Below are 24,619 nucleotides of genomic sequence, written 5' to 3'. Positions count from 1 at the left end.
TTTTTTAATTATTTTAAAAAATCCATGTCATCCATGGCATATTCTGTTGAAATAGATAAACGTCACTTTTGACGTTCAACCAAGTTTTTCAATATTCTAATGTGAGTATAATAATTATTTAGGTGCCTTTTTACAAAATATAAATCATCAAATTGAAATACAAGTTATAAAAGATAAGAGTATTAATATTTAAAAAATAATATGTTCAAGCTGAAATTAAAAGCACTTGGTCATCCAAATCCCGAAAATTTTAATTGTGAAGGTAAATTAAATAAATAGTTACTATCAGTTGGCCGGTGAAAAAAACTCCTCACAAGAAAATATTTTTAATACTTTTACTTTTAGATGAAAAGGAATATAGAAGTATCGTTCTTTGGTTAGAAGACCAAAAAATCAGGCATTACAAAATAGAAGAAAGGGAAGGCCTGCGAAATATTGACAGTGACTCTTGGAAAGAAGCATATGACACATATCAGAAAGACCTAGTTAGTCCAATAAATAGTGGAGATCCAAATGAACAATTAAATTGGCTTCTCTCCTACGCTGTGAGGCTCGAATATGGAGACAACGGTAATCTTAAGTACCTATTTATTTACATTTCTATTACACAATACTGTAACATTCTTGTAACAGAAACTAAAAATTAGTTATTTCTACTTCATTAATATTTGTTATCAAAATAGTATAATTATAATCAATCAAAAGAATTTAAATAACATTGAATAATATTATTTCAGTTACTAAATATAAGGATGTCAAAGTTGAACAACCTAAACAAGCAACACCTAATGTGGTGTCTTCGAACCCATTGGACAATCTTGACTGTAAGTTGTGTTTTTTTATTGATAAATAATTTATCTTTCATATTTCTGATGTTTTATTATTCTCTACAGTTGGCAGTTCTGCATTTGTTGCTGGTGTCGATAGAGTATGTGCATTAACCGGTGTAGGTCCACATCCCAATCCAAAATTCAGACTATCAGCAGTAGCAAAGATATTAAAAACTGCACCTCATCCCGACCATAACAAAGGTGATGCAAGTATTGTGCAACAACCCAACGATGTGTTGAAACTCTTGTTTATACAGGACTTGAGGGAACTTCAAACTAAAATCAATGAAGCTCTAGTTGCAGTACAATCTGTAACAGCCGACCCTCGCACTGACACCACATTGGGCAGAGTTGGGAGATAAATTATTACTATTGATATTGATTTACTTAAATAAATTTGAAGCTGCAACCTTTTTTGACTGAAAAGTAAACAACACCAAATATCTCCGATGGTTAAAATATAATAAAACACTAAGCAAATAAGTTTGTCTTTCTTTATTTCTAGTTTAATCTATAAAAATACACTCTTAAAATGCGTAACCAACATAAAATTGATGTTCTTTATTTAAAAACATAAGTAAACATTCTTTATTCAGTAAGGTCAACATTTTAAGACAAATAATTGAGTTAAAGGAATTATATAACATTAAAACAATATAAACAACTTTTGTCTACTGCATGCCTCCACCTTTTTCAAGCATTTGGGCAAATCTATTGGTGATTAGCAAGGAAACATCAATGAATCTTTCAACACAATTACTGATGCATGTTTCTGTGCGCGAGTCTAGCTTGGCCCCAGGCTTGTCAACACATTTGTCCCAACAGAAATCATTGAATTCATGTATCTGTAACAAAATATAAGCACCATAAATTTACTTAAACAAACATTATTTATATAACTTTCTTTAGAGAGATTAAATATAACTCTTTTTCGGAAATATATTGTTATTTCTTACTAAATTAATAGGACTTCAAAATTGATTTACAACTGACCTGAGCATTAAACTGAGCTTTTTGCTTTTCGGCTATCAGAAAATCTTGGAGTTCAGAATCTCCACCTTTATCCATAGAGAAATCTGATAAGTCACTCATTCTGTTTTTTGTTAACTTTTATTGATTAATTTCAGAGCACCAGTACTGTATATTAATAACTACTTTATAGGTTACAACTCAGAAGACAAGAACGATTTGAGTAAATTGTAATTTGTAAGGCAAACATTTGACAGCTGACATAAACGTTTTTTCAGCTTTGAATACGGTGATTTTGGTAACATGAATTTAAGTTATATTTATAATATTTTTAGATTTTCTTTCAAACTACATACATACTAATACTTCATTACAAAATTTTATTTCAAAAGAATTTGCTGGATATGGAAACATTATGTGGAACAATAATCGAATAAATACCAGCAATGTTTTATAATTCATTTTTATTTATGAAGTTTAAAATTTTTTCCCGTAGTATTTTGCGCTTGTCTGTCATAAATATGTAGTCACAGGCTCTAAGACTTAATCTTGCTAGTTTAGAAGCATCAAGGCCAAATGTCTCAGCACATATTGAATATTCTTGGGACAGAGATGTGGCAAATACCCCTTTGTCATCAGTCTATAATCATAAGAAAAAATTAATTAATGTCATTTTAAATATGAATAATAGATTTGATACTCCAAACATTAAACAACTAATAATAAATACTCACACATAAAATAATAGGAATATTTGCACTATACAGTTCTTTGAAATGATGAGAACTATATTGGAGAATAGATTTAGTATTTATATTACTAGTAAGACAAACCTCTGAAACAAATATTGATTTAAATCACTTTTATGATAAAAATAATTTGCAACAAATATTGTCTATTAATATATATTTTTTTATCTGAATTAAGCAATATAAAATATTTTTTTAGTTATAAATAACTTACCAACTGGTATTTGATAATTGCATATAAGATTCCAGGTACTTTCATTTCCTCCATAGTTAGGATGTATACATATTCCATGACCTATCCTTTCTGCTTTAAACATTAACATATCAAATACTTCTTCTGGATTACTTACTTCTCCACAGTGCAAAGTTATCTTAAAATAAAGATTATATTCTATAAAACAACTGGAAACTGGTTAATTTTTTTATACCAAATATAAGAAGGTACTTTTAAACCAGCTTCTCTTGCTCTTTGTAAGGCTGGAACAAAATCTTGGAATTTACCAACTGTAGGATTGCCACTAAGTTCTATGCCAACCACTAAATTAGGATACTTCTTGTGATATTCAATAGCCAAATCTGCTATACCATCTCCTTCAGATTGTGACCGACTTCGGTTTATAGATATTATAAGGCATGAAATAATTGATAAATTTGTATTGGCTGTGCTGTAATTTTATGAGATAATTTTAATTAATATATATACACGAAGTACTTCTTCAGATTAATCTTATAAATATATACTTTAAAGTCTCAATGAGAGTTTCGATATATTGTCTGCTGGTCATATGTGGTGTGTCACGTGGTGTACTTCGAAGTTCTATGTAGCAACAGCCATCATCTTCAAACTCTTTTAGTGTCAGTGCTGTTGCCATGGCTAATGTGTCTTGAGTGCTTGTTAAAGAATGTGCAATATTGAACACTTGGAAGCAACTGGAAACAGAATTGATAACAAATTGAAATTTCAAATAGATTTAAGATAAATTATACATTATTTAGTTCATACTGAAAATAACATGTGTTATGTAGTCTTGTTGCAGGTATTGACAGAAAATTAAAAACTGGTCTTACTCTGATAAATTACGTTTATCTCCTGAACCAATTTGAAATTCATCTAAGAAGGCGTTTGACCTATCCGAAACGCCAGAATCTGCAAGGTAACGTTGAAGTTGGAGCATTGTAGAACGGCTCAGAGAGCCATTTAGGTGGGCATGTAATTCCTTTAAAAAATATATAAACGTTTCCAATAAATGTATTGAATGCAATGATAATCAAGTCGCCGTATAGTTAAAAAATAACTGACTATTTTAGGAAGTTCTCGGCAGAAAGTATTCAACTCCATTTTTGGTTGTCTTGAAGTATTGTCAAAAATTAGTTTTATTTCGAAATGACATAATTGATGAATGATACACCACACATATATTAAGAAAAATATATAGGCTTGTTTTAGTTTCTATCTCTTGTTTATATGAATTAAATTTTAAATAATTCTTTTTTACAATTTATTTACATATTTTATTTGTTGAGTGCATAATGGATAATCAGGTTTCATGCTTTTTATAAAAAGATTAAAATTTATCAGTATCAAGTACATAATTCAATATTTCAAAACCATATCTAAACTGACAATTCAATGTCAAATTTAATATTATTTGAAGAAAATATTCTGCGATATTTACGTTCAGAGTGCTCAAAAATATTAGTATTTCACGTTGTCAACAATCACAACGTAGAGGATGAGTACTAAGAATCAGTTTAAAACATTTAACTAAAAATAAAATAATTATCTTAATTAATGAATTAGTTAATATATATTTAAAATATATATATTATATGGGTTGTAAAGAAATTATAATGTTGAAAGTATTTATTTTTATTGCATTCACTTCTTTGGTCGATAGTGATGCAAAACTGCCGGTCGTAGTCACAACATGGAATTTCGTAAATGCGACGGTAACAGGTATGAACTGTAATTTATTTACTTTTTCAACCACTTATCTTCATAATTAATATATGCTGATTTCAGCTTGGGATATCCTTAAAAAAACTGGCTTTGCACTGGATGCTATTGAAAAAGGAACTTCAGTATGTGAAAAACAACAATGTGATGGAACTGTGGGGTATGGAGGAAGCCCAGATGAAGAATCTGAAACTACCCTGGATGCTCTTATTATGGACGGGTGCTGTTTTTTGATTTATTATAATAGAAACTGTGTGTCTGTTTTGTCTGGCTAGTCTTTGAAACAGTCAGAAGAGTTTTGAAGGGACTTTGACTGGCAGGTAGCCGATGTGGAAACTTAAGCGGCCTTTATACTGAAAATTTTATTTACTTCTATTTTTATTAGTAATAAAATATTTCATGCAAAATATTGTCATAGACAAAACTAGTCACGAATTGAACTAGAGAAAAAAATATATAAATTTTCAATTAACAAATAATTTAATTTATATGTACTTGTTTAAGGTATTAAGTGTATTTATTATCTCCCCCAGGTGCACTATGAATGTGGGTGCTGTTGGTGCACTCAGAAGAGTGAAACATGCCGCTTCAGTCGCGAGACATGTATTGGAACACACAAAACACTCTATTCTTGTTGGAGAGATGGCAACAAATTTTGCTAAACAAATGGGTTTTAAAGAGGAATCTTTAACAACTACAACATCAAAGAGGATGTGGTTAAAGTGGCACTACAGAGACCAGTGCCAACCAAATTTTTGGATGGTATAGTATCCTATATGTAAATTGAACAAACATTTGTTGATTGATTGTTTTTATGTTCTTTTGTATAAGTTCATTCATTTCAATGTTATCTTGAGTCAATCACTTGACCTTATCTGTTATCACAGAATGTGGAGCCTGATCCGACCAAGTTTTGTGGACCTTATAAAAAAATAGACAACATTGTCAAGAGGAGTAAACACACAATTCCTATGAAAGTGAGCAGATTCAACCATGACACAATTGGAATGATAGCTGTGGATAAGCAGGGAAATGTAGCTGCTGGTACCTCAACAAATGGGGCAAAATTTAAAATACCTGGGTATTTATTATATAATATATGTATAAGTTTGTTATATTTCAACAATTAATGAATTGATTTCTTTGTTTTAGGAGAATTGGCGACTCCCCAATCCCTGGTTCAGGAGCTTATGCAGATAATGCCGTTGGTGGGGCAACAGCAACTGGTGATGGGGATATTATGCTCAGGTTTTTGCCGAGGTTTGTTACTAATAAATATTCAAGCATTTTCACATACAGAAGTTAATTTTCTACATACTTTATAAATATCAATTTTTACGACTTCTTTACGTCTTATAGTCTCCTGCCTGCGTTTTTCCCAAATCAATAAATTATTAAAGAATAACTAATAGCATGAAAATTAATTTTGTGTTTAGTTTTCTAGCAGTGGAGGAAATGCGACGCGGTGCTTCACCAACGGATGCCGCCAGAACTGCTGTTAATAGAATAGCAGAACATTACCCGGACTTCATGGGAGCTGTTATAGCTTTGAGAAACGACGGCGAATATGGTGCAGCTTGTCACGGCTTAGGCGACGAACCTTTTCCATTTGTTGTCAAGGACATAACTATGACGAAATTTAAAATTGAAAAAATTAATTGTTCTTGGCCCATTCGTTAAATATGTACCTACCTATATAATGAGATCCAAGACTTTCGCGAGTATTCATATAAATGAAACTAATATTTTTACTAACTATTTTATTATTTTTAAACCTAAAGCAACCGTGATCACGGTTGCTGCAAAGTAACGGAAACGTCGGTAGTATGTAGTTCTAAAAATAATAAAATAGCGCGTAGTAATCCGAAAATATTAGTTTCATTTACCTACCTATATAACTTAAATTTTCATTGTCTAATATGAAATGTATTTCCTACATACTAACTTGTAATATTATAATGTCGTAAATTAAATATTATTTTAAAATATGGCTATTATCATTGATTCTTTGTTTTCAAAAATAACACATGAATACGAATTTTAAATAACTCACGTAACTTTAAATAACAAGTTTTGTCACATAATGTGAAACAAGGTAAAGAAAGATTCGTATGGTATGTGATTAATATAAATGTATACTAGACAATAAAATAAAATTTAAGTATCATTTAAGGTACAGAAATTAAATAAAAATAAAAATCGACTTTTTAGATTCATAGGACTTATTAATAAGGAATCAATTTCTTACTATGAATATGATTAAACTGAGGCCTCCAAAAACTTTTTGCATAAAAATGTGCTTAATAGTTGGTTATTACATACTTTTTGTTATTGTTCGTGATTCGTGATATTGAGGGATAGTAGGTTTATAATGTGTGAGGTTCATTCTTATATTTTTTAATAAACTTGATAACTTTAAAAGTTATCTCTTATTGTTAAGAGATCTTTTATTTTGGTGAAATACAGATGTAAATGATACTCAAACTCAGTTTAATGAAGATGGAAAACTAAAAATAATCTTAAGTACCCATTTTCAGAGATCGACGTAAGCAATTGATAGACAGACACCTACAGAAAAAATATTAAAAATACCTGAATTATAGTGTTTTCTGTAATAATGAATTATAGATTCTATTCGTTTTATAGTAAAAATGTTTAATTTATATATTTATCAGTACATAGGTACGACACAGTATTTTATTTTATTTTGATCTGATAAGAAAATACACTTCGGGCATTGGGGTTGGTAATTCTTCTTAAAGTTTTAAAAAATTACAGGATTAAAATGAATCGCTCTAGCTCATGATTTCAATTGTGTTTTATATACGATAAACTTGGCAAGAAACTTTAAATATGGCAACTCAAAGTCATTCAACAAGCCATTCAATTACGTTTTCATTCATACCATTCTCAATCTTTCATTCATTTTCATTCTTATGAAGGACATTTCTTAAATCGTCCATTTTGAACTTGATCGTCTAATCGAGCTCATAGTTCAACGTAAGTATAAGTGATTATTATAATTATTATGAATGTTGAGCATTTTGAGTATTTTTCCTTAAATCTTAGATTACTGCTTCCTTTACCAAAAATCTAGGTTTAGTTTGTACAACAATTTTAATGTAACCTATCTCCACGTGGTGCTTTATATGATGAGAATTTCAAAACATTTCATTCGTGGTATCTACCATAGTGTTCACACGGTGATGGCCTTAACGCGTCTGATCTAATATACTCAATTCATTGCTACCTAATTTTTGAATAATGTTATTTATATAAAGTTTAAATGTCTGTAGAATGGCGGACGCAGCTCCAGCCGGTGGACGCGGTGGTTTCCGTGGCGGATTCGGATCACGTGGTGGTGATAGAGGACGTGGTGGCCCACGCGGTCGTGGTCGTGGTCGCGGCCGTGGCCGTGGACGCGGTAAGGAAGAGCAGAAAGAATGGGTGCCTGTAACCAAGCTGGGACGTCTCGTGCGAGAGGGAAAGATCGACAAGCTTGAGAGCATTTATCTGTTCTCATTGCCCATTAAAGAATTCGAAATTATCGATTTCTTCCTTGGTGCCTCTTTGAACGATGAGGTTTTGAAGATCATGCCCGTACAGAAGCAGACTAGGGCTGGTCAACGTACCCGTTTCAAGGCTTTCGTGGCTATCGGGGACAACAATGGACACATTGGTCTTGGAGTTAAGTGCAGCAAGGAAGTAGCTACAGCTATCCGAGGCGCTATTATTCTAGCAAAATTGTCCGTTCTGCCTGTCCGCAGAGGATACTGGGGTAACAAGATCGGCAAGCCTCATACTGTACCCTGCAAGGTAAAACTATAGATTATAATTTTTATCCTGATATTCACTTATAGCCTTAATGATGAGAATTAACAAATCATTTCATTCGTGGTATCCTCTTGAGGTACATCCTGTGAAGCTTAGTTGCGTCTGATTATTACATGATTTTACCCAGATTAACTATTCTATTTATAAGTTACTTATAATGACTATCTGTTACAGGTAACTGGTAAGTGTGGTTCAGTCACTGTCCGTCTTATTCCTGCTCCCCGTGGTACTGGTATTGTGTCGGCCCCTGTTCCCAAGAAGCTTCTTCAGATGGCCGGAGTCCAGGATTGCTACACCTCAGCTCGTGGTTCAACTGGAACCCTCGGCAACTTTGCCAAAGCCACCTATGCGGCCATTGCAAAGACCTATGCCTACTTGACACCAGACTTATGGAGGGACATTCCATTGACCAAATCACCATACTCTGAATTCAAAGTCTAAATGTAATTCTAAATAAACCTTTTGGAATTAATTTTGTTTTAATTATTTTCTATAACTAAAACATTTAATCTTATATGTAATATTGAATACATGATTGTTGAACTAGTCTTTATAAATAAACGTAATGATTTTACATTTTAAATGATAATTAGAAAATTCATAAAGTCTACAACATACTTTTATTCTTAATTATTGCTAATAAAACTGATAAATCAAGGCCTTGCAATATTAACAAAGTAGTGAAAAAATCTAATGACAGAATCAACTGAATCAATGTATGGATGGGTCTATAAGTGATAAGTCTTTTAAGTTTCTTGAATTAAATTGGAAATTATACAAATTAGTATTATAATAGGTATTGATATTTTTGCTATTTATTTTAAATTTAGTATCAGGTTCCCACAATTTTAGCCTGGCAATATCCTCAGATACATTATTAATTATGAGCCAAATAAAAAAATCTAAGGATAATATAGGGTTTTCCATTAAGGGCGCTTGATCTTTGAAATGCAAAAAAAAATACATGTAGGAAAGATATTTGCGAAATTTTTATGTATGGAATATGACATCATTCAAATGACCGCCACGGCTTCGGTTGGTGGCGCGCACACGAAAGGTCCAATTTTCGATGACTCTGGCGCACAAATCGGGCTGTATTTGATCGATGGCGTGGCGTATGTTGACTTTGAGGGCATCGGTGGTTTGCGGCTTGTTGGCATAGACCTGCGACTTAAGAAAACCCCACAAGAAAAAGTCCAGCGGGGTCAAATCGCACGATCTCGGTGGCCAGTTCACGTCGCCTCCGCGCGAGATGACCATGTCCAGAAATTGCTCGTGCAGAACTTCCATCGTAGCGTGTGCTGTGTGGCACGTAGCGCCGTCCTGTTGAAACCACATGTTGTCCAGATCCATATTCTCGATTTCAGGCCAAAAGAAGTTGGTTATCATCGACCGGTATCGCTCACCATTGACGGTGACGGCCACACCATTATCGTTTTCGAAAAAATACGGACCAATCACGCCTCCGGCCCAAAATCCGCACCAAACAGTCACTTTCTGCGGGTGCATTGCCACTTGGTGAACCTCGTGTGGATTGGTCTCGTCCCAAATACGGCAATTTTGCTTGTTGACATAGCCATTCATCCAAAAATGCGCCTCGTCGCTGAAGATGATTTTTTTGCCAAAATCGGCGTCAACTTCCAACTGCTCTAATGCCCAGTCAGCGAACACACGGCGCTGTCTATGGTCATTAACCTTGAGCTCTTGGGTCAGCTGGATCTTGTACGGGTGCAGGCTCAAGTCACAATTTAACTGATTAACTGACCCGGTTGACTCGAATTTGTCCACCAATCGACGGATAGTCGACTCGGCAGGACGATCATCGCGACCGTAAAACGGGCGAAGTGCGCGGAACGTTGCTCGAACTGAAGACCCATTTTCATAAAACAATTTTATGATTTGCACGTGCTGCTCGACACTGTAACCTGCCATGGTGGTTTGGGAGGACGGAATGAATATAACAACAACATGGCCGCAATCAGCTGTCAAAGTTCAAGCGTCCCTATTGGAAAACCCCATAGAATATTATAATTAGGATGGCGCCACTTGTAACGAGAATTCTTATAAATCGTGTCTCGCATTAAATGGGAAATCCTACAAATTAGTACATTTCAACTAGCTAATGGTTTTTAGATAAATATATTTCCAGTTATTCCAAACATGTTTGAAATTATTTTGATCTTTTTTTGTGAATGAAGATTATTGATTAATTAATAATTAATATTTAAAACTACTGTGATGATGAATGCTGTTTAAATAACATAGGTAACAGTTAATTGAAGTGAATTTTACTTTTGTAACATTAGTATTACTTTAGTAAAATATAAATGTCAATACAGATATTAGTTTTACAAGGATAATTTAAGAGACTGAAAGATTTGTGGTAAATAAAACATCATTTGTTTAAGGTTTGCTAAATTCTTTTACTTCCTTTTCAAATAAATCTATTGTGTGTTCACAGACTTTTTGCAAGTCTGTAAGGCCTCTTTTCAGTATATCTAATGTGGGAGTTTCTTGGGTTTGGATCCTGAAGTGCATCTTGGCTTCCGCTGGATGAGGGACAGTGTATCCACAGAATTGGACATCTTCACTGAAAAAATAATAATATATTAATCAGATAAGAGTAATTGTTAAGAATACCTTTATTAATGTGAGTCACTTACTATCTGTCAATGATACATTTTAAAGCATTTCCTAATGTGTGGCTTTCATTTTGAAAGACGTAAGTTCTACAGGTCAATCCATTATCCTCGTCACCTGGCAACTATAAAAAAAAATATTAACACTCAAAACATAAATTACTTCAGTAAGTAATTTATAAACCACACACATATATATATATACATATATATATGTTTAACATATGGTTCTGAATAAAAATAAAACAAATGAAGTGAAAGTTATCAAATCAAATATAGTTTATATGTATTAATATATCCAAATCAGTGTTGTTGAGACTAGATTCATTACAGTTACATAAAAGAAATATTCAAGTCTTAAGTAGCTTTATTATTAGTAACTCAGATGCATTCAAAACAAAAGGAAATGGATTAGTATAGGTTAAAGCTTATATACCTCAGATATTTTCATCATCGTCATGCAGTTTGTATGTTAAAATTAAAGTCAAATATGTATTTATTAGTTTGATGAATGAATAAACATAACCTATTCACTATTACTCATTTTTTAAATCGAAGGCACACAGCGAGTTTCATGTTGATTACATTGTTTGTAGCTGTCAGTGTCAAATGTCACTGAGAATAGAAATTCAGTAATTATTCCAAATTAATTCATAATATTTGTTTAAATTACATTATATTATTTAGATAACAAATATAAGCTAAAGTGAAATGAATATATTATTTATTCATTAATAATTTATGGCTTAAAATTAAAAATTACCCTTTAAAAATTTGTCAATTAATAAAGTTATAATAGTAAGTATATAAAAATAATAATAAATGAAAAAAGGTACAAATAACAATAATGAATGAACTATATAAAAATTCAGACTTGTTAACACAAACATTCTTGTAGTTAATAAGATTTTGAAATTAAGTTCGCAACACTTTATAAGGCTTTTGTATTTTTCTATATCAAGATAAGTTTGTAAAATATTAAAATCATATTTTTTTAATCAATCATCTTTTTTTTTAAAGATATATAGGTAAAAAATATTTTTTTCAGTTTTATTCAAAGTAAAATGTTGATTAGTATAACGTTATTTAATGGAATGTATTTCTACTTCTTAGTATCATCGAAAATAACTTAAATATAACATAATATGTCTTATATTTTGTTAAGAAGTCACGTTTCACATTGATGAGGTGGCGACGATAAACATACCCTCGTGCTTAACTTCGGCGCATAAACCAGGAGAAATTCTATAGATATATGTATTTACTTTCTCAACAATTTTTTTTATTACACTTTAGCTGGTTTGCTTAATAAAATAGTTAGCGTGGGACGATGAAAGACTTGAAATTTTATAATAATTATAATTTTCTTAACACTCACTGTTAAAACTTAATTTTTATATTAAATTTAATATATTTCATAAAACAAATAAAATAAACAAAACTGTATTATATTCCTTTGTTTTATTGTTTATGTACTAACTTTAAAACATTTAACCTTCTAATATAAAGTACATTTGAAGTTTGTAATTTTACTATTTTTGTCACGCATGTAAGGGCTAATACGTCACGTAACAGAAGCTTAACATGAGTAGGTTTCGTTAAAAGTTTAACAAACGACTAGGTTGCCTGTGTTTATAAATATCAGTGTCATGGCTGGTCGTTGGATACGAAAATATTCATAGCTTATTTAAATGAAACTAATATTTTTCGGATGAACTACGAGTCGGGAGTATGTAGTTTTTTACAAAAATAAATCACGCGTAGTTTATCCGAAAACTATTACTTTCATTTAAATGAATAAAACTCGCGAAAATCTTAGATCTCAATATTCATAGCTCTTATATTATTGAAGCTTCAATATGATATGATAGATTGTTTCAGACCTTAGAGTACTCAAAACTAATTCATCCAAATGGTTGAGAAACTAAATTTTGTTTTCTAACTTGTTGTTAAATTAATATATTCAACAAATACAATTATTAATTCATATCTCTTTATAACCGTATCTAGCTAACTATCTCATACCTTAATATAATTATAAGAACATTAAAAAAACATAATTTTATCAACACTTACCAATATATAATAAACCTTACGACTTTACCAACATTGCAAAAGAACTTTAGGTGAAATAAACATGATATATATATATATATCTCAATTTAATCTATTTCTATAAAACACAGCATTGCTTAAATTCGCTTGGGAATGAAATGCCGAAATCCGTAAAACCTACTACAATATTTAAAGCAAATAAAATGTACGATAAAGGATAATCCTTAGATCCTATTATTAATAATAGTTGATGATCAAATAGATTGCCATAATTAAAATACATCCGAGCACATGTTTTTACTTCAAACAAACATATTATATCTATAACATATATATGTATTTTTTATTATAATGTATGTTATGGAATTCTAGAGTTTCAACCAATTTTCTTTTAATACATGAGTCATTGAAATATGAAGAATTTTTTATGACACGATTTAACATGAAGAGCTTATTAATAGCATTATTTATTGTCTTATTTATTTCTATATGTTATCGTAATATACTTCATGTATTTGTATGTATATGTAATAATATATATATATATATGTATCAAAAGTTAGCTGCACGTCTCCAACGCTTCATAAAATTAAAAACTCTAGCTACTAATCCTTTTTGAGTTATTTTGCAGAGATCGCCTTTTAGTGCTAATCGCTTTGTACTTAATTCTTTTTTTATTGTATTTTTTATGTCTTAGTTTTATTTTGAGGTGATATAATAAAGAATAATGTTTCTATTATTGAGCCTTTAAAATCTTATAAGCGAAAATAAGTTTTCACGTGTGACTATTCTTCTACACTTCATAAAAAATATTTTATTTAAAAAATGCATAGAAATGACGTGACGAGGTCACATAACAGATATTCGTATTTGATTACCGACACACAAGGAACTACCGCATTTGTTGGGAGTAAGGCACATTTTTACCATTGCCTAAGTATGTGTACAAAAAAGAGTAAAAAAATCCCTAAAAAACGTATTTATAAAGGACACTTTGAATAAGAATAAAATACTATAAGGATCCAATTTGTTTCTTGATGGTGAGCTGAAAGAACGAATTCAATGTTCCATTTTCGGAATCCCTGGATAGCGGATTACTTATCCTATATAATATGTATATGAGGAAATCTATTTTGGATCCACCTCCATCAGAAAATAGAGATAACTCTACTGTAATAGCGTTTTATATAAATCGCAAGATTTGGATATATGTTATAGAAATTGCTATTTAATCCATTGTCATTCACCAGAGCTTAGTAAGTAATATTTCATGTGTGCGGGATTACCATTCCCATAACAGCTGATGTTTAATTATATGGTATTAATTATTTATACATAGGTAAAGATGGCCAGAAAACATAAAAACTCAATCCTAACAAACCACTAACACCACAATAAGTGGAATAATTAAAAGTAAAACACCAGTTTACAAAACAGTCTTTTATTTAAATGTGTTAAATGCTTAAAATATATTTTTTATTCCCAAACTTTAACTGTCTACTTACAACGTCTTATAAAATTTCTACGCTATAAAACCTTGTCTGGAGATTTAGGTCCTGGTATGTACATAGTTGGATTTTTTTTTCACTTATATCTACCATATCCACGTTTTTCTACATAATTTGCCAGTTAATTTAGAAAACAAAAGTTTTCAAATCGAATTGGAAAAGTAAAGAAAGTATTTATACTAACTTAGGGAAACTGTCAGGGCTATCGACAATAATACCAGTTTAAAAAATTTTACTTTTTGTCTGTCGCCTAGAATTCTGTGGTTGATGATGTTCACTTAGGCCTTTTTTCTGTCAAATCTATCTCCAAATTTCTTGAGAAGCTCGCGTAACTTTATTTTTGATTTATGTTATTGAATCCTGAATCAATAGCCGTATTGTACTGTGAAGATTAGTTTCTGAGGTTTTTGCGCTTTGAACGGTTCAGGGAGACGCTGTTTAGACACTTCAGATCATTTTTGCGATATATGGGGAGAATATGTGTTTGCAGAAAAGTTATACCGGAGTTAATAAAAAAGGAAATAAGCCGGAAAGAAACTAAAGGTTCCTATATCACAAAAACTAGAAAGGACACAGTTAATAATAACAGGCATCCGAACTAGTTGGAATCTAAGTATAAAAGTTTATACTGATGTAACGGTTGAAGCAGTAAGTTCAAGTCGATCGGATTAAAGGTATTACTAAAATCTGTCAGTACAGGAAGGTCATCTTTACATCGTACCATGTAGTCGTGATGCTATGGCTGGACCAAAAACTTGATTGTGAAGAGCCGAAGTAATTGTACTCCAAAGCCTTTCAGACGGACGATTACTTGTACTCGATTTATCTCCAAAATCAAGATTAAGAAGACAAATAATACTATAAGAAAAAGCAGGAACAAAACGCAATAAAATTTTGGAGATATTAGAAGTAATAATAATTATTAAATGATAATTTATATATCCACATATATGGAGCAAGCTAAATAAAAGCTTGTAAAATATAGATGAGAAATTTTGCAAGTTAAATGGTACGTACATAATGTATGAAGAAAAAAATAAAAGAAGTTAACTTTTATAAAATATAATAGAATATAACATGTGCTTTTAATTTTAAAGTTTACGTTACAGAGGATTCAAATTCCGTTAATTTTCTTAAATTCATACTTATAAATTGAAATTTAGTAATATAACATATGTAAGCAATTTTAAATAAGTGCAATTTTTTTTAAACTTTTAAACGTTTTCAGATACAAAGCTCTAAAGTACTCATAATTGTTGACAAAGAAAATGTATGCCTTTCAGAAGTTCTTTTGGTTTTCAGACTTTAGAGTGACACATAATTCAAAAGTATTTGAAATTTAAGGAACTTTTGGACGGAAGTTATAATGTGATTCTTAAATGAGAGTTGTAAAAACTAAAACTCCCAGCAGGACTTCTTAAAATTTATAGTGATTTTAAGATCGTAATGGGAATGCATTATTCATAAGGAGCATAGAAGTGCTTTAGTTCCTTAGAGAGAATATCAAGTTAAGATATATTTGGCTATCTACTTAAAAGTGATTTTACACTATGAGCAATTTTAGCGGAACGCTCATATTATGCCGGGTATTAAGTTTGATAAGAGCTAAGATATATCCTATGCTATTTTTATAATATTTGGTAACCTGTTTTTTTAAGATAATGCATAAAGAAATCCTAAATTATATAAAACAAAACATATTCGTTTAGACGAAACGAGCAAGATGTAACGTTAGAAATTATGATACTTAAACATAGATATAAAAAGGTTTTTTTTTTGTAAGCAGAACCCGAAAACATCATGAGCTGTGGTTCCTAATTAAACTTCTTGTGAAGTGCGTCACCCTAAGTCCTTTAGGCCCTTAACCTGTTTACGTGACGCTTTCAAGGTTACATGTACTCAAATACAACAAATTAATTAAGGCAAGACTTTAGTGATTTAATAATGACATATTAATAATAAAGAAAACAGATTTATAACAAGCAGTAAGAAATTATCTAATAATATAATATAATTTTTACAAAAAACATTCCCTACTTTTTATAATCTAAAAATATTTGTCTTAATTTTATATAACTATAATGATTGACAATATTTTAAGAGTAGGTATGTGAGCCAGTTTCGCTTGGGTTACAAAAATTTTAATGCATAGCGATTTCAAACTGTTATTATTCAGATCCCTTATAGTCACCAGGGCCGATATCTATTTTCCAAGAGGTACCGTCATTATGCCAAGTAATATCGTAAAAGTTTACAGTTATCGCATAAACGCTTTATTCTCTAAATTCATCGCAACATTTAGTTTATTATTCGTCAGTATTTATTTATTCAGTGATGCCAAAACTTCAACTTCTTTAATGCTACTAACATTTAAATAAACGATAATTTTTATATTTTCCAAATATGTATATATATATTCTATTTAAAAATACTTAAAAGGGTATAATTTTAAAACAGTCAGTGAGGTCCAAAATTTATATCGACGGCGACTTCATTAATAATAGTGTCAGAAGAGAAAAAGTTTTAACAAACTAAATAATTGGGTTTTGAATTCAGTACATATAGCGTTGATATTGGATTTGACAAGCTCTGTACTAAACTCACCATCAGTTTTGCATCCAGAAACTAAAATATAGCGTAGGCTTATGAATGAAACACTCAGAATGCCCCATATTTAATTTTGCGATGCAAGTTTGTGACAAGGGTACTGGTTACGTAGAAATTACATCATATTAAGTGTTAAATACTATAATATATTAATTGATATTTTTGTGTCTCTAATCTAACGTCTGATTTTAATAATATATGATTTACTTTAACTTCATGAGTTGATTTTTGTTCTGATGATTTAAATTAGATGATTGATGATCTGGTGATACCATAAGACATAAAACATCTAACAATGCTTATCTTATAAGTTTATCTTCAGGAACACTTTATCTGAATTTATAAACAGTTTATATATATGTCTACCTAAGATTATTTGCTTTTGTATTAACTGTATAGTTGTCAGCAATTGGTCTGCTCCGATGGCTCATTCTCTTATTAGGCTGATCTCTATGCTGGTGTTTGGCAAAGCGACATTCTCTCATGTTCTTCTCCGTTTTTAATGACGATTTTACCAAAATAATATTTATCTCCCTACTTTTTTGCCGATAATCTCCAGGTCGACTGACTTGCTAACTACAATCCATACTGATTTCGATACAATAAAAGAATGAGATAAATCTTTGGTCTAGTTTTAAAAGCCAATGAATTCTTATTAGTAGCAGATTTTTTTGCAAAAATAAAATGAAACTGGAATATTTTTGCTGTCTTATCTATAAAACCTTGTTATACCTTTTTCGAACGATATTGGAAATCTTGGATTAATTACTGAAAAATATATTTCTTGAAAATTATAAGTCCATCAAGCTAGTCCAGGATTGAATAGGCATATACATTTTCTGAATAATTTACTTTCTTTACAGGCGGAAATTTTCTGACAGTAAATTTTTTTTGCCCTTTTTCTACTATTCACTATTTGCTATTGGTAGGGCTCCGAGGGGCTACTTTATAAACTGGATCACCTTTAAAACTTATACATATGTTTTATTTAAGGTATGCGTAAGTTAGAGCTCACAAAAAAACTCACAAACTTGTCCAGGTCCCAGGTCCCAGCAGTAATGCCCAAGCGCCCTTCTGTTTCAGTTAAAGCTCTGAATATTCTCTTCTCCACCTACGTTCAAAAATGCTTACGGTTCAAACAGCGTGGTTCTGGAATTCTTAGTTCAGCAATATAGTTATAATCAGCGTTTACAGCAGTAAGTAGCAACTTTAAAACAGAGATTGAAGTTTTATTATTTGTTTCATACTTGATTTTATACGAATTATTTATATGTAATATTATTATTTTTACCTCATGTATGTTGCTAACTTATTTATTCTATTATTTTAATAATTAAGTAGGAACCATTGCAGAAATTAAGAATTTTAATCTAGTCTAATCAAAGTGATATCAACTTTTAATATTAAAATTTGTTGTTGAAAAAATCTGTTGCTGTGTTTTGAAATAAATACGACAATAATCATATATAAGACGTATAGGTACGTAACAAAGCTTACATGTTTCCAATAATCTTACAAGGATATAAAAATAATATGTAATTGTGCTTCTAAACAATAAGAAATATAAAATTACTCTTGAACTAAAATGTAAGTACATTGTTAAATGAGTAACCGAATTTTGTTATACTTTAACTTTCTGCGGGTAAATAAACTTCGTTCTTTACAAACGTAGCGTTTTGGGACTGTTTACAAAACTGGTAAGTGTTAAGAAAAATAGAAATTCAATCGTATTAGTTCGTTGGAGGTTCTCTAATGAGTTACTTGTTCTATATTTTCGTTTTAATGTTGAAAATAAAAATTGTATAGCTGTACCAACATATCGTTGTATTCTTTTTATTTAAGATTGTAGTAATCGCTAGTAAGAGTGTTAATTTTTTTTTTAAACAATATTAATAATAAACAGTAAAATTATACATTAAATATTAATATCAAGAGTAATGTATAATTCAATAGAGTGCTGTCACGATAAGGTTAATAGGTATAGAGAATTGAGTTTACACACTTTTTTCACACAATTATTGAGAAAGTATTTTCCTGCCACTTATGTTATATTAATTCTCCTGTTATAGATTATGTGTGTACGTATATTTTTTTTCTTAGAAATATAATTATTAAAAGTTTATATATCACAAACAATATAAAGACTAGATAAATTGGAGGACGTCATTACCGAATTATATATTAATTATATTTACGAAGTTTGATCAGAATTATAAAATATAATGCCACTTAATTAAAACTAACTTTAAAATAAAGTCTACTTCATGAAGCCTGTGTTAAGGTGTTTAGAGAGTTGTTAATAAGATAGTCCTTATTAAATGCGTCGGAGGGAACGAGTTACCGTAATTCACACATAATTAAAATTGTTAGGCCTAGGGGAAGCTCACATAACGACTGCGGTTTTCACCTTAATGTATACTTGAAAACTTATTTGCATGTATATTTAAGGTGACATATTTCTGACAAAGCCTACAATGATGGCAGGATTTATTTCATTATAAGTCTCCCTCGCGATATAAGGATTTTAAATTAAGTTATTCTTTTTTTTAAATAAAGAGTTTTTATACCGAAGCAAATATACACTATTGTAGAATTAGTATATCATGACATAAAAAAATTGTCGAACTTGGAGTATAGCCGATTATAAAAAGTTTCTTATCTCGTCGGAGATAATCGGAGAATGAATGATATGTTAAAATGTATTCTTCAATTGGGGTTAAATTCTTCAAAATGACAGGCACAGCTTACACAAAACTGAACAACACTTTCTGTGAGAGTGTGCAAAATTCTAGTTCGATAAATACTTAGTGGATAAAACATACACTAATTACGTCATACTCAAAAAATCCATTAGATATTCTTGTAATAATATTTTTTTGCAAAAAAGTCGTATGTTATGACACTTACTTGGAATTAACAAATTTACATTGAACAATGCAAATTGCATTTCTTCTCAAGGATGTAGATCACGAGCTTAATTTCTTGTTGTGGTCAAGCTTTAGTAAATTGGGTAGTATATCATCATCATCATCACAGGCCTATCGGAGTCCACTGCTAAGCAAAGGCCTGTTCTCACATGGAGAAGGTTAGAGCATTAATCACCACGCATGCTCAAGACGGGTTGGCGATTTCAATCTTATAGTTTGAAATTATAAGACCAGATTTCCTCACGATGTTTTTTCTTCACCGTCCGTCAGTGGTGTCTAAATACTCTTTGCCAGGTTTCGAACCCGCGGCCTCACGTATGAGAGACGGGACTTTAAACTCCAGGCCACCACTACTTACAATATTATCTTATATTATATTTAATTTTGAATGTAACTAAGTTAAATACTCGTTTTTCCATTATGTAATAAAATAACAATATATTCTCTCCATAATTTTTTTCGAAAAATCGACATTCATTAATTTTACCAAGCAAATAGGTTCTATCTAATAGAATTATTTACAAAAATTGTTTTTTTCATTTCAAAAAAAAAAACAAGGCAAACCATATTTCGTAAATATATTTCTCATTAACAATGTCCAGACGGAACGGATAATTTTTATTATTGATATAAAAAAAAAGTGATATAAATTCTCTTTAGCACATCAACTATTTGCGAAGGCTCATAATCGGTTTAGTCATTTCATTTATTATACGAAAAACACAGAAACACAAAAATAATAAACAATGTTGTTCTGGTGTACACACCTTGTAAACATTCATATGAAAGTAGTAACAAGTGAATATGCTAGTAATTACCTACAGACACTCTTATTTTACTGATCTGTATTTCTGAGAATTGTCCCCTTATTTGTTAAATATTTATAAATTTACGTCTTGTTAAAAATATGTAAAACAACTTGCGGTTGGAAAATATTCATTCTTAACAACCTATATTCAAGATTATTTGTCTGTGTTTTTGATATTTTCGTTATATCAAAACTTTACTTTGGAGTTTGAGAGCACACATATTTTTTTAAATGAATGGTTTTTAAATGAACAAAAGAGGTTTTAATTAATACCGATTAATGTTTATAAACAGTTTATTCATATAATAAATATATGCACTATTTTTATTGTTGCTTAAAAAATTTGATAATTTAAAATATAAAATTTTATTAAAAGACGAAAAATAATAAATATCAATTCAGGCACAAAAGTGTAATATTGTTATAGAGGTAACTAAATAAAACGGTTAATATTCTTTCACGAATATAATTAAAGAATCAATGAATGAAAATAATTTAAATGTAAACAAGCCATTAGGTTTAGTAAATAATTAAATGTCAATGAAAGTATTCCTCGTTTAAATTTTAACGCGGTATATCAGCAGAGATATCTGCTATTATATATGCCACCGCAGTCCAGAATGCCGCGCATAGATCAAGTTCTTCAGGACTTTCTACATTCATAGTATCTCCCTCCGTGTGATGAAACCAAAAATACTTTTCATTCGCATTATGAAGACTGGCTCCTGGAATTCCGGTTTTAATAAGAACGCTAATATCAGAGCCCGGACTGTCTTCTTCAACGAGAGTAGAAGCATTTATAGACTCGAATAGTTTTAAAATTTCTGCTATAATACATCGAGCTTTCTGACTGCCACCAACAGCCAATCCACGTGGAGCGAATGTACCTTCATCGGATTCCATTATGAAATTTATGTTATGACTTTCATTTCTATGTTTTTCCTCATAGGCGTAAGCACCAATTAATCCTAACTCTTCAGCCGTCCAAAATATAGACCTTATAGTTCTCTTTGGTTTCATATTTAGTTGTTTCAAAATGACTGGTACTGCCCAACTTACAAATAAGCCACCACCATCATCCATGGCACCTTGTCCAACATCCCAACTATCTATATGACCAGAAACAATAACTAACTTTTCTGGGTTTAAAGTTCCCTTTAGGTCGATAAGCGTATTCCTGGAGGTTTTTGTCTCAGACGTGGACGTCATTGTTATATTTAAGATAATTTTTTGACCTCTATTAAACAGTCTTCTCATTAAATCAGCATCTTCGATGGAAATGGCTGCAGTTGGAATCTTTTTAACATTATTATTATAATTTTGTGAACCAGTATGAGGTGAATTAATAGAGAATGGTGCAATAGACCTCACTAATGACGCAACCGCTCCCTTTTCAGCTGCTCTAACAGCACCCTGTGATCTATATACAACTGTTTCACCATATGTCGTAAAAATAGGGTCGTATAATACAATTTTACCTTCAACAACTTCGTTAGGTATCTCAGCCAACTCTTCGAAGTTATTTACCACAATCACCTCAGCGGTAATACCCTCAGATGGTGTGCTCACACTTTGTCCTAAACCTAATAAGTCAATATTTTTTATTCGTGGTTCAATCATAGTAATTTCTTCTTTTCCTCGCATCCAATGTGGTACCTGTTAAGAGTAATATTTAATAAAAATTTTGTTCAAACAGACGTAATAGGTTTGTTTCCATTAAGTTTCCTAGTAGATGTGACAGTGACTGACCAATGTTGTTGTTTTCTTTTAATTGACAGATTTTATAAATTTTATAACTTATTTTCGTATAATTATGTTCTAACCACTAATGCGATGTTGAGCTAATAATTCAAATAAAAATCAATTTGAAAATATACTATGGAAAATTCATCGACGTAAGTTAGATTCCAATCAGCAATATCCTGAATACCGCATTACAGTTGCTCTTCAAACATTCTACAATTTCTGGATTTTGATTAACAAATTATTTAAAAATAGTGGAATTCTCTTTTAGGTTATTTTCCAAGTTCCCAATTATTAATTGAAAAGTTAATTTAATAACTGCGAATAAAAGTGGTAAAAGTAGTTCATATTTCCTAAAATAAAAAATCAAAATCGATTGAAAAGACAAAATTAATTTTACTAATCTTTTTAATCTGTTTTTCAAATATCTTTCTTGTTTCTGTGAAAGTAGTGAAAAATAGCCTAAAAAACTTATTATTGTTGATTTTTAAAGTTTAAAAAAAAAACTTAAAAATCAACTTGCCTACTTTTGTTAAATTTTCGAGCAAAAAATGATACCTTACAAGGTCAGGTGAGACATTTACGTATTGCACGTTATAAAGTTTTGAATATTTATTTATTAATGAAGTTTTCGACAAAAATACTCTATTGGTTAGGACACAGGATTTGGTCAACTAAGGTATGTGATAACTAACTGTTTTGAAAATAATATAATCAACCTCAATAACAAGGAAAGAAATATAACACGTGTAAATCAGAGATAAATGTTTGTAATGCGTATTGGCAATTGTCCTTAATTACCTCTAGTTCCTCCGTAACGATGTCATTTATGTCCTCGTCCTTAGTCAGCTGAATCATGTAATCAATAGAGTCTTCGAGTATTTGGGATCCTGAGGGACGAGCACCAAAAGTATCGACGAATTTCGATAATCTACAACAAAAAATTGAGGAATGTACATTTTTTTTAAATAATTATGTTAGAAACTATATAAAAACTAAATAGAATTCTGATATATATTCTTTTATTAGTTTATAAGCAGTTATTTGTTTTATCAATTAGTCTGAAATGCTGAAACAAATTTTATGTTTTCTGGAATAAGCTTGGCCTCGCTTAAATAATAATAATAAAGGGGTTGTAAAGATGTGAGCCCATTCATTCATTTTGAACTAAATAGGTGGGTTGTTTTTTTATTTGTCTGATAAAAAGAAGCTTCTCTATCTTATCATTTATAACATATCCGACAGGTACTTAATACATAAGTCAGTACGAAGTATCGATGAATTCATAAGGTCAAGTGATTTCCTCAATTTTATCTTAAAATGAGATAAAAACTAATCATATACTGTTTAGAAAACTGTTATCCATTTCAAAATGAATAAATGTTTTAATAAAGGAGTTATTTTGAAAACATGATTATAAATGCTTTACTTTGATTAAATTTTTTAATACATACTCATCATATGTTTTTCCTTTAAACGGGCCGTTCACTACGTAGTTTATAATGTTTTTGACCACGGATTCGTAGGATGCTATTTCTTCTGCCAAAGGTCCGATATCACATGATTTTAATTGCGAGTAATTTTTTCTTCTGTCTGGATTACTTTGAACACCAATTAATAAAATTAAAATCGAACACAATTTTATTAAAACCAACATTATTCGATGTCATGTATAGACCACTTAAAACGACTGCTCTTGAAGAATAATCTTGCATGAATGAAGACCGTTCTATAGTATCTGAGTGAGTTGTTTATTATGACAGGATGTACATTATACATAGTTATTTTAAGGTCAGTCTTAGGTTGTTCATAGACAAAGAACTTTGTAACTGTCAATTGTGTTTCGGTAAATTTTAAATATATTATACAAAATATAGCTAAAGCTATTTAGATGCCTTTTTAGGAATTATTATTTACACTAAAAAATATATAGTTTTTGATGACCGTTAAATTGAATTTTTTGCCACAAAATGAAAGTATGACAATTGTTGAC

General features: G+C 30.6%; 7 protein-coding genes across 7 annotated transcripts; 3 read left to right on the top strand and 4 right to left on the bottom strand.

The window, feature by feature from the left end:
* The first annotated feature begins 78 nt into the window (after window positions 1–78).
* On the top strand, window positions 79–1,313 carry LOC116766195 (RNA transcription, translation and transport factor protein). Its single transcript, XM_032655948.2, has 4 exons — window positions 79–262; window positions 346–570; window positions 738–824; window positions 894–1,313. The coding sequence occupies exons 1-4, from the start codon at window positions 202–204 to the stop codon at window positions 1,190–1,192; spliced, it is 672 nt and encodes a 223-aa protein (XP_032511839.2). The 5' UTR covers window positions 79–201; the 3' UTR covers window positions 1,193–1,313.
* LOC116766196 (mitochondrial import inner membrane translocase subunit Tim8) lies at window positions 1,311–2,038 on the bottom strand. Its single transcript, XM_032655949.2, has 2 exons — window positions 1,824–2,038; window positions 1,311–1,675 (listed from the first exon to the last, which is right to left on the bottom strand). Exons 1-2 carry the CDS (start codon window positions 1,920–1,922, stop codon window positions 1,502–1,504), a joined length of 273 nt encoding a protein of 90 aa, XP_032511840.1. The 5' UTR covers window positions 1,923–2,038; the 3' UTR covers window positions 1,311–1,501.
* A 208-nt stretch (window positions 2,039–2,246) lies between these two features.
* LOC116766194 (adenosine deaminase-like protein) lies at window positions 2,247–4,070 on the bottom strand. The gene is made up of 7 exons (XM_032655947.2): window positions 3,849–4,070; window positions 3,617–3,765; window positions 3,290–3,478; window positions 2,994–3,213; window positions 2,763–2,919; window positions 2,534–2,634; window positions 2,247–2,439 (listed from the first exon to the last, which is right to left on the bottom strand). Exons 1-7 carry the CDS (start codon window positions 3,885–3,887, stop codon window positions 2,251–2,253), a joined length of 1,044 nt encoding a protein of 347 aa, XP_032511838.1. The 5' UTR covers window positions 3,888–4,070; the 3' UTR covers window positions 2,247–2,250.
* A 120-nt stretch (window positions 4,071–4,190) lies between these two features.
* Window positions 4,191–6,491, top strand: LOC116766193 (N(4)-(Beta-N-acetylglucosaminyl)-L-asparaginase-like). The gene is made up of 6 exons (XM_032655946.2): window positions 4,191–4,505; window positions 4,572–4,725; window positions 5,039–5,267; window positions 5,393–5,586; window positions 5,658–5,765; window positions 5,942–6,491. Exons 1-6 carry the CDS (start codon window positions 4,379–4,381, stop codon window positions 6,183–6,185), a joined length of 1,056 nt encoding a protein of 351 aa, XP_032511837.1. The 5' UTR covers window positions 4,191–4,378; the 3' UTR covers window positions 6,186–6,491.
* An 857-nt stretch (window positions 6,492–7,348) lies between these two features.
* LOC116766453 (small ribosomal subunit protein uS5) lies at window positions 7,349–8,811 on the top strand. The gene is made up of 3 exons (XM_032656295.2): window positions 7,349–7,505; window positions 7,802–8,321; window positions 8,514–8,811. The coding sequence occupies exons 2-3, from the start codon at window positions 7,803–7,805 to the stop codon at window positions 8,778–8,780; spliced, it is 786 nt and encodes a 261-aa protein (XP_032512186.1). The 5' UTR covers window positions 7,349–7,505; window position 7,802; the 3' UTR covers window positions 8,781–8,811.
* Window positions 8,812–10,737: 1,926 nt separating this feature from the next.
* Window positions 10,738–11,576, bottom strand: LOC116766265 (probable DNA-directed RNA polymerases I and III subunit RPAC2). Its single transcript, XM_032656069.2, has 3 exons — window positions 11,415–11,576; window positions 11,003–11,103; window positions 10,738–10,929 (listed from the first exon to the last, which is right to left on the bottom strand). The coding sequence occupies exons 1-3, from the start codon at window positions 11,436–11,438 to the stop codon at window positions 10,743–10,745; spliced, it is 312 nt and encodes a 103-aa protein (XP_032511960.1). The 5' UTR covers window positions 11,439–11,576; the 3' UTR covers window positions 10,738–10,742.
* A 9,757-nt stretch (window positions 11,577–21,333) lies between these two features.
* Window positions 21,334–24,366, bottom strand: LOC116766338 (carboxypeptidase Q-like). Its single transcript, XM_032656169.2, has 3 exons — window positions 24,081–24,366; window positions 23,428–23,557; window positions 21,334–22,539 (listed from the first exon to the last, which is right to left on the bottom strand). Exons 1-3 carry the CDS (start codon window positions 24,281–24,283, stop codon window positions 21,448–21,450), a joined length of 1,425 nt encoding a protein of 474 aa, XP_032512060.2. The 5' UTR covers window positions 24,284–24,366; the 3' UTR covers window positions 21,334–21,447.
* Between the last annotated feature and the right edge of the window lie 253 nt (window positions 24,367–24,619).

The sequence above is a fragment of the Danaus plexippus genome, chromosome 15, assembly GCF_018135715.1.
Source record: "Danaus plexippus chromosome 15, MEX_DaPlex, whole genome shotgun sequence".
NCBI classification, from domain to species: domain Eukaryota; kingdom Metazoa; phylum Arthropoda; class Insecta; order Lepidoptera; family Nymphalidae; genus Danaus; species Danaus plexippus.
Note: the sequence above shows the minus strand (reverse complement) of the source record. Positions and strands in the feature narration are given on the sequence as shown.

Coding starts and splice junctions, on each gene's coding strand:
- LOC116766195 (XM_032655948.2), top strand. CDS start 202: ATGTTCAAGCTGAAATTAAAAGCACTTGGTCATCCAAATCCCGAAAAT. Junction 263..345: donor CGAAAATTTTAATTGTGAAG/GTAAATTAAATA, acceptor TTTTACTTTTAG/ATGAAAAGGAATATAGAAGT. Junction 825..893: donor CCCATTGGACAATCTTGACT/GTAAGTTGTGTT, acceptor TATTCTCTACAG/TTGGCAGTTCTGCATTTGTT.
- LOC116766196 (XM_032655949.2), bottom strand. CDS start 1,922: ATGAGTGACTTATCAGATTTCTCTATGGATAAAGGTGGAGATTCTGAA. Junction 1,676..1,823: donor AAGCTCAGTTTAATGCTCAG/GTCAGTTGTAAA, acceptor ATTTTGTTACAG/ATACATGAATTCAATGATTT.
- LOC116766194 (XM_032655947.2), bottom strand. CDS start 3,887: ATGGAGTTGAATACTTTCTGCCGAGAACTTCCTAAAATA. Junction 3,766..3,848: donor GCCGAGAACTTCCTAAAATA/GTCAGTTATTTT, acceptor TATTTTTTAAAG/GAATTACATGCCCACCTAAA. Junction 2,440..2,533: donor ATATTCCTATTATTTTATGT/GTGAGTATTTAT, acceptor TTATGATTATAG/ACTGATGACAAAGGGGTATT.
- LOC116766193 (XM_032655946.2), top strand. CDS start 4,379: ATGGGTTGTAAAGAAATTATAATGTTGAAAGTATTTATTTTTATTGCA. Junction 4,726..5,038: donor GATGCTCTTATTATGGACGG/GTGCTGTTTTTT, acceptor TATCTCCCCCAG/GTGCACTATGAATGTGGGTG. Junction 5,587..5,657: donor GCAAAATTTAAAATACCTGG/GTATTTATTATA, acceptor TCTTTGTTTTAG/GAGAATTGGCGACTCCCCAA.
- LOC116766453 (XM_032656295.2), top strand. CDS start 7,803: ATGGCGGACGCAGCTCCAGCCGGTGGACGCGGTGGTTTCCGTGGCGGA. Junction 8,322..8,513: donor CTCATACTGTACCCTGCAAG/GTAAAACTATAG, acceptor TATCTGTTACAG/GTAACTGGTAAGTGTGGTTC.
- LOC116766265 (XM_032656069.2), bottom strand. CDS start 11,438: ATGACGATGATGAAAATATCTGAG. Junction 11,104..11,414: donor CGATGATGAAAATATCTGAG/GTATATAAGCTT, acceptor TTTTTTTTATAG/TTGCCAGGTGACGAGGATAA. Junction 10,930..11,002: donor AAATGTATCATTGACAGATA/GTAAGTGACTCA, acceptor TTATTTTTTCAG/TGAAGATGTCCAATTCTGTG.
- LOC116766338 (XM_032656169.2), bottom strand. CDS start 24,283: ATGTTGGTTTTAATAAAATTGTGTTCGATTTTAATTTTATTAATTGGT. Junction 23,558..24,080: donor AAAGGAAAAACATATGATGA/GTATGTATTAAA, acceptor TTTTTGTTGTAG/ATTATCGAAATTCGTCGATA. Junction 22,540..23,427: donor TCGTTACGGAGGAACTAGAG/GTAATTAAGGAC, acceptor TACTCTTAACAG/GTACCACATTGGATGCGAGG.